The 8,962-nt window shown below is 40.8% G+C and overlaps 1 protein-coding gene across 1 annotated transcript in view; it reads left to right on the plus strand.

Annotated features, from left to right (window-relative positions):
* Window positions 1-8,355, plus strand: part of HCRTR2 (hypocretin receptor 2) — a 62,563-nt gene extending 54,208 nt beyond the window's left edge. Inside the window, exons 6-8 of the mRNA XM_065402071.1 lie at window positions 931-1,052; window positions 5,501-5,701; window positions 8,162-8,355. Coding sequence (XP_065258143.1) covers window positions 931-1,052; window positions 5,501-5,701; window positions 8,162-8,355 — 517 coding nt within the window. The remainder of the gene's footprint in view (window positions 1-930; window positions 1,053-5,500; window positions 5,702-8,161) is intronic.
* Window positions 8,356-8,962: the final 607 nt, after the last annotated feature.

Consider the following 8,962-nt stretch of genomic DNA (forward strand, 5'->3'; position numbering starts at 1 on the left):
CTGATGAGCATAGTGTCACTGTCTTGGCAGGATTACATTAAGTAAAATGTAACCAAAGAGAAATGATTGTATTGCCCTGATGAAAGATAGACGTACAAGGTGGATTAGTAATATCTTTTATGGGACCAACCTCTGTTGGTGAAAGGGACACGTTTTCGATCTTACACAGAGCTCTTCTTCAGCTCTGTGGAAGCTCAAAAGCTCGTCTCTCTCACCAAAAGAAGTTGATCCAATAAAAGATATTACCTCACCCACCTTGTCTCTATAATATCCTAGGATCAACACAGCTACAACAACACTGCCTACCTGAAAGTCCTTTGGCAAATGTCAGGTGGATGGTGCCACTGCTCTATTTTCAGTGTATTCATATAGTCATACTGCAATATATTGGAGGGAAGCTTGTAATCAGAGACTTAACATGGACATTTCTTATATAATCCATAGTGGTTAAATGCAGCAGCCTCCTGCACAAGGACATGAGGGGATGCTGCTGGAGCAACTGCAGTCCAGCTATTTTGGGCCAGCAGAGAATCCATAGGCAGCCAGTCAATGCCACCCTAACTCTACAGCAGCCCCGTTGCAATAGGAGCTGGGCCCAGAATTGAGAGGCTGGATCCAGAATTGGGAGATTGTCATATTGGCTTAAAGACACCTTTTCCCACCCTTGCCTTGGATGATATAAATTGCCCTTTTGTTATCTAGCTGGATGACATGTGTGCATTAAAGACAAAACTGCTTGTGGCTTCTGCGCTGTGCAAAACCCTCATGGAAGCTGGTTGTTGGGTGGGAAGAGGTTTTGTATTTTCTTGGGAAAGCTGGATGTGTTGAATCAGGGCTTTATGTGATATCACAGATAGAATAAAAGTACAGCATTTATATTCAGTCTTATGCGCTGTCTTTCAGACTGGCTTTTTCCTCTTTATTTTGCAGGGTTTGGGGGATGTTTAACTATGCTGATGACAGAGAGACTGTGTATGCCTGGTTTACATTCTCGCACTGGCTTGTGTATGCCAACAGTGCAGTGAACCCTATCATTTATAACTTTCTCAGTGGTGAGTTTCCAGATGATCACTGTGTTACATATTAAAAATGTAGTTAACGTGTAATGCATAGTAACCAATTAGGTTAAAGCCTGACCTGAAAATTGAGCAGCAGCACAACTGAACCACTGGGCTCTAGGTGCAGGTCCTGATAACAGTCCCTCTATCCTCCCAATCTCCTACACTTCTTGAGTAGCACTTTGCCTTCTCAAATATCCCCATTAATTTTATAGGGAGTGCTCATTTATATATATATATATATATATATATGGAGATATATCTATCTCATAGAACTGGAAGGGACCTTAAAAGGTCATCGAGTCCAGTCCCCTGCCTTTACTAGCAGGACCAAGAACTATCCCTGACAGGTTTTTTTGCCCCAGATCCCTAAATAGCCCCCTCAAGGATTGAACTCACAACCCTGGGTTTAGCAGGCTAATGCTCAAACGACAGGGTAGGTCTAAATTTCAAGCTGAAGGTGTCATCCCAGCTCGAGGAGACATACCTGCACTAGCTCTAATCGAACTAGCAAGCTAAAAATGGAGCATAGCCTCAGTAGTGGGAGCAATGGGAAGGACTTGCCGTCCCGAGTATGTACCCATCCAAGACTCTAGGCACATACACAGGGTGGCTGTCCTGTCCTGCTGCTCATGCTATTTTTAACATGCTCATGCTATTTTTAGCATGCTAGCTCGATCAGAGCTAAAGTGAGTATGTCTCCTCAAGCTGGAATTTAACCCACTAGTTTGAAGTGTAGATTTTGGGGTGCATTGATGAGGGATGGAGTCAGGGGCCTAGCCCTCCTTTGGTGCCTGTTTGGAGCTGGAAATTTGACCCAGCTTCCCCCATATGATGGGAGGCAAACATGCCAAATTTGAGTGGTGTTGCAACCCCATGCACTGCATCGCAATGCCACTCCCTGTCAGGGCAGTGGGGCCAAATTTGAGCAGAGCTGTGACCCCATGCAGAGGGGAGAGCTGGAAGGTGGGTGTGGGGCAATGTGTGGGGAATACCATAGGACTAGGGGCATCAGGAGGGCAGGGAGGAGAGCACGAGTCAGGGTGCAGAGCAGTGGGTAATGTGTGGGGCTGGAAGCAGCAGGAGAGTGGTGGGGGAGAGCTTGGGGCTGGGTTCAGGGCAGAGGAGGGTGCCTAAGGGTGGCAGAATCTGGCCCTGAGTAAGGACTACAAGTATTGTGAGGATCGCACAATTAAGGGGGAAATTATCTGTTACTTTCAGTTAATCCTTTCCAGGCCTCAAATGGCAGGAATCCCCCTGCAAGACATGGCCTTGGGTGAGGGAGATAAAGGAGGGGAAGTCGCTGAATCTCAGAAGATTCTCTACCTAGATGGAAAAAAAAAAACCTATGTGTTTTTATTGTTTTACTGCTGGGGATTTTTGAGTCTGTGGTGAAAGAGCTATTTTCTAAAGATAAATGAAGCAGTAGAAAAATATTACAAATTACAATTTTATATTTTTAATATCTACCTGCTTGTTCGTGTAATTATATTGTGCCTTTGTAAAAATATAATAATGTACAAATAGTCTGAAAATATTCCTAAATGACATTTATTTACCATTCTCTCTTCTATTACCTTTGATCCTTCCGTATTATTTGTATCAGACTGTTTTCAGTAGAAATATAGCATGTAAAAAAAAATCACCAAACATTTCTTCAGCTCTCTTACCATTTAGTTTGGTTTGTTGCAGGTTTGGTCACAGCTAGTGATGAATGAAGTTTAGAGGTGTGGTTCAGATAAGCTTTGGATAAACATTTGGATGCTCATCTGTGTATCCAAGGTCTGCAAAACTGTTCAGGAAATCTAATGAGAATAGGATTTGCTGTTCTTGTTATTTCCAGTCAATTCAACGATATCTAGCAAACAGTGGCCTGTTAACCAAGATTTCTGGCTAGTGTTTTGACAATTGGGCCTAAAAATTTACCCTAATTGTGAGCTCAACTGTGAAAAGGGAATGGAAGTTCATAAAATGTCACAATAACCTATAACAACAAATGTTAATGGGAAAAGGTGCAAATGGGAGACAGACTGAATTAGTACAAACGAAAAAGACCGACTGATATAATTCAAGAACGGTGTTAAGATCATGTCTGGTAAACTAGAGAAGTGTGGGACTGGAAATCAGTGAACCAAAATTGTTAGAGTTTAGGCCTAATTGGTGGACAGAATAATGAAGGGATGGGCTATTCCATCCATTACTCACTTGGGGCAGGGCCAGCTCCAGGCACCAGCTCAGCAAGCAGGTGCTTGGGGCGGCCAAGGGGAAGGGAAAGGGGCGGCACGTCGGGCTCTTCAGCGGCAATTTGGCGGCAGGTCCCTCGGTCCCTCTCAGAGGGAAGAACCTGCCGCCGAATTGCCGCCGAAGAAGAAAATGAGAGAAAGTCAATGCTGGCTGACCAAAAGCAGGGAACGTGAATGCTTGCTGACAGAAAAATGAGAGAAGGGGAGGGAGTGTGCTTCACCACCATGCTGCCACCCCCACCATTTCTTGGGACCTAATTCTGAGGTGGATCAGGCCAGAGAGAGGGACCCAAATGACATCTCCAACGGCTTTGGCTAAATCCCAAACACCACCCGGGATGTGAGACTTCCCCCACACCACACCCCAACTTGTCCTTTTCCTTCCCTACCTTATTTTTCTTTCCTATCCATTTCCTTATTCTTTCTGTCTAATAAGAGTCTGGCTTAGCCAGCCAGAACTGTCTTTTCTGCAACAATGCTGTAACTGTGACCAGAAAAGCAACTAAAAGCAATGCCCTAAACAGCTCTATGCTGGTAAACATTTGCCAGGTCTTGGAGTGGCTAATAAGACTATGCTGTGCCTGCAGTGAGGTTGCAAGCAGTTTCCCAGCAATGAGGTGTGTGTGTGTGTTGTTTTGTCTTTTAGGAAATAGAATTAGACTTTAACAACAGCAGCAATAGCTCTAACCCATCTCTACTAAGCTCTTCTTTTTTTTCCAGAAAGGACAATTATTACCATCTCTATTACCGTCTCAAAAACAATCAAACAAGCGGTTTTCCTTCTAAAACTCATTACAGCCAAAAGGAAAGGGAATAAGAGATGCTGTTAAAATGAAACCCTTACTTAAGACTTCACATTTCAAATGATTTAATTTGTTTCCCCCTGCATCTTTTATATAAAAGATTTAAAACATTTTAAAGGCATCTTTGTCCTGGCACTGAGGAGGCTGTGGTCTCTATATACCAAATCCCAAACTTCGTTTTAAACCTTGGACAGTTTCAGGGTCATGGTAACACCTTATCTCTTAGGGCCATTTATTCAATCTAAATTAACACAACATCAGTTATGGGTTCAAACCTCAAAATTTGGATCTAGAGGCTTAGAACACTAAAATTCAGGGTATTTGGACGTGGGACACTCTTATTCCAACACATCTGTTTCTTCTCCTAGCTTAAACTTATTAACACAGAGGCCACATCAAAAAAAAGGTGTACAAGATTTAGCCAAACTTTTCTGAATGTGTTTGGGGTTTAAATTAAAGTTTTTACATGGAAGTCTGGGAGCTCTTATGCTATCCAAATGGCTTTATACCAAGCTTCTCAGTTCTGTTTCGCCAGGTGTTTACTTATACTGTGCCATCTCTTTGGTATCTGAGCACAAGCATTCATGTATTTAGCCTGTTAGGAAAGTAAGTTTTAATATCCCCTTTTTACAGATGAGAAAACTGAGACACAGAGAGATTAAGAGTGTGATTCTGATCTCATTTTACATGGGTGTAAATCAAGTTGCCATTGAAGCAACTCTGAAACTGGTGGGAGATGTGAATCTGAGGTGTGAATAATTTGTCCAAGGAAATCTGGCAGAATGGGGAATAGAACCTAGGACTCCTGACTTCCAGCTCCGTTCTTTAAATATAGACCATCTTTCTTGTAATGAAATTCATTGTAATAACAATTTCAATATGCCCCCAATTATTTCAAAGGTCCTGAAAATGGAGAGAATAGGAGCTTCTTTAAATGATCACTGTAATATACAGAAGATCAGATATTTCTTTATCTTTTTACATCTGGTTTTCTTTGTAAAATGTGCAAGGTAAAACAAAAATTAGTTGTGTCCTCGCATTTCACACATCAAGTAATAGCCCAATCAACCTACTCAATTATTTGTTTTCATAAAATGTGTTTTATTTACTCAGCAAACAAACTGGAACATTGCCTTAAGAGCCATTCTAGTCTGCCTTGTAAAAATTAGTTTAGTATTCCTGCTGCACCTACTATAAATCCTTATTAAAAGGTGGAATTTTGTTGCCTTTTCCTGAATCACTAAAACTGTTCTTTCCTGCTTTTGCCATGTTAGAAGAGTACTTGATTATTTTGGATTCACTTTGGTGCTAGCTAACCATGTCTCTTCCATATGCTAGCTTTACTGAAACATGGCTTGTATAATAATGTTTTCATGCATTCTTTTTCTATTGACAGGAAAATTTCGAGAAGAATTTAAAGCAGCATTTTCTTGCTGCTGGCTTGACATTCACCATCACCAGGATGAACGACTCACCAGGGGCCGTGCAAGCACTGAAAGTCGGAAATCCTTGACCACCCAGATCAGCAATTTTGATAATGTTTCAAAACTTTCAGAACATGTTGTGCTGACCAACATGAGCACACTCCCAGCAAATGGTACTGGACCTATTCACAACTGGTAGTATATTTGTCCCTGTCTTTTGATGCCTTTGTAAATTAAAATTTGATCTTACATCCAACAGTCTTTTAACCAGTGACCACAAGATTGCAGGGCAAAGAATATAGGACAAATTGACCCACAACTTTGTTTATAAACTTAAAGAGTTATAATTTCATATCATTTGCTTTGAAACTGTATAAATTGTAATTTTCATTGGATTTCTACTTGTTTTGATCTTGCAGTAAAGAGCAAGTATCTGGAGATGTATACAATATTTGCCTTGGAGTTGGAATGTGTGCATGAAATCAGCCTGGATTCAGCTTCGTGTTGATTCTCCGACTGTGCCAGGGTATAACAGAATTTTTTTAGAACAGATATTCTCACCAAACTTGGATGCAAATCTTTTGCATTCCCTGAATGTCAATGAAAATTTCAAAGTATCTTTTCATAAACGGCTTTGAATCTGAGCTGGCTGAGTCATGTGGAGAAGTCATATGGTATTTTCTTCTCTTTCTCAGATTGTCTGAGACTACCCTAGGTGCTGAGGAGGACTGGCAAAGACATTATCATTCAGTTTCTCAGAGAGAGGGTGCTTTTAAGTGCCCCCTAATTCCCTCACACAATGGACTCTGCTATATATTTTGTTATCTGTCTTATATCCCATTGTAGCTTTGAAAGGGAAATCAGGTGTCTAGGTCTGTGGGATGAGGTTTAAGGAAGGACTTTTGTCCACTAGTCTAATAGTCCTACTGGCAGGCATCACTATTGTTCGTACTTGGACACTGCATTATAGATTTTATTTTAATGGAACTATCTACGCCTCACATGATTAAGTTTTGTTCAGTGAAGGGATATTTCACTGCAAAAAAATCAGAATTTTTCTCTGGAGTCACACTCAGATTCATGTCTGCTCCTACAAAAACTCCTCAAACTATTAGACCTACTGTCTGAAATTCTTTTAGTGCCTGATACTGCAGCCGTTGAAGACAGCAGGTATAGGATGAAGCCTCTAGTTGTTACTGCCTGGGATATCTTTTGTTATTTGATATTATCTTAAACTGCGCTATATAGGTTTTTATACTGTGCTCCTCCTCGTGGTATCTGAGCACCCTCCAGTAATGCATTAAGCAATGTGACTAACATCTGCCATGTGTCATTTGTTCCCCGTGTCATGTTGTTTTTGATATGAGACCTCCTCAAAAATGGAAGAGTAGAGTTGATTTCTTATTTCAGAACAAAGCTCCAAACACAATGAGGCAGTAGCATCAAAAAGAGGGATATTGTCCCGTGATCCCAAACATAGGCATAGGATGAGCTATGTATGTCCATACCACCTGCAAGCATTACAAACCTATTGTGCACATGTATATCATGAATTTCCCAGACCTACCTAGTACCAACCAACATATAGGGTGGTGATTCAAACACTGGTCTTCTGGGAAAAAATTGCTGTATTCTTGAGGAAAAGCAAATATGGAAAAGGCTAGTTTATTTGTTGCTCCTACCAGAGTTTATTATTTTATTAAGCTTTAATTTGCCCATCTTCAGTCCTGTGGCTGTTTCTATGTACGTGGCACGGGTGGGGTTCATCGATGCTACACATTTACACCAGTGAGAAGGGATTCTGGTTGGGGAAGCCTGTCTAACTGTGTCGCTGCAGATGCGGCTCCTGCCTGTGTTCATTATTTTTCATCATTCTCAACTCTGTGCCTGTGTCTGAGTGCCACACACTTAATAAAAGTCAGAAGTGCTTTGGGTACACTATGGAATCTTGATAAGGACCAGGCCAGTGTATCTACTGATGAATCCACTTATTGGCTGAATGTTAAATAAGTAGCAACTAACATGTAACAATTGGGAGAGTGGCTGGCTTGAGCAAAGGTAATATTTCATCCCACCTTTTTAAAGTTCTTACAATGCACCCATCGTCTAGGGATCTGAGTATTGGATATTTTCAGGTAAAATATAACACTGTAAGACCAAATCAGGGTTCTAAATCAACAGCCATTACTTGTAAATATCATCATTCAAATGTTTTAAATGTTTGAAAATTCAGAGAGAAATATTGTGACATGAGTTTTTAAGCAGAATTCCCCATAGACTTCAATGGAGGATTCTGCTTAAAAAATGATGGTAGTGTTTAGAAACTTTTCTCCTAAGTGATGTTTGAGGGGGAGGGATAGCTCAGTGGTTTGCGCATTGGCCTGCTAAACCCAGGGTTGTGAGTTCAATCCTTGAGGGGGCCACTTAGGGATCTGCGGCAAAATCAGTACTTGGTCTTGCTAGTGAAGGCACGGGGGCTGGACTCAATGACCCTTTGGGGGTCCCTTCTAGGAGATAGGATATCTCCATATATTATTATATGTCAATAGACCTTTGATTGCCTTTATACTATCGACAGAAGACTCCAGTCTGGCCCCATATATAAGCAGTAAAATCCATATTATATGTTACAGGTGTCACAGCCAAACTCAGCCCATTGAAGTCAGTGGAATTGCACCTGCGTACACCAGGGATGAACACGACTTCAAGTTTAGATGAAGCAGAAGGAGTTTCTGTGGAAGACAGTGGCACAACAGAGAATACAGAGTGGGCCAAATTCATTCCTGCTGTAACCAAACTGACCTTACTGGAGTTACATCAGGGATGAGTTTTGCCCTGTACATTTAAAACAACCCGTGAATGGCACTCCAGTGATAACACAACAGTTGGACAAAGGGATTCCTCCAAAATGACTGCTGCTTCAATTCCCAGTCTTATGGAAACTTACTTACCTCATCATGAGCTAAAGATACAGAATTCACATCTTTGCAAGACTTTTTAAAGAATATATTGCATCACACTTTGTAAATACTGTATATATTTATTTTTAATATATTCCAGATGCCATGTAACATTCTCAAATGCATCATGTAAAGAACTGAGTATTTCAAAGCAAGGAGTCATTAACATTTATTTTATGTACTAATACCATTAATGACTTTAATTTAATTGCAAAGAACACTTGCTCCTCCTATGCATTAGTGGAATGTTGGAATTACCTTTACCCATGATACACAAATGCACAGAGTCTGGGCAATAAAATGGAGGATCTGGAATACTAGTGCAGGAGATTAAACCAGACATAGGGATTACAGAAACCTGGTGAAACAGCACCCATGACTGGTATTGAAAGGTATGTCTGTTTAGGAGAGCTAGAAATAAAGACATTGTACATCAATGTAAACTGTAAAGAAAGAAAAGTGGCAGTATAGACA

The sequence above is a fragment of the Emys orbicularis genome, chromosome 3, assembly GCF_028017835.1.
Source record: "Emys orbicularis isolate rEmyOrb1 chromosome 3, rEmyOrb1.hap1, whole genome shotgun sequence".
NCBI lineage: Eukaryota > Metazoa > Chordata > Testudines > Emydidae > Emys > Emys orbicularis.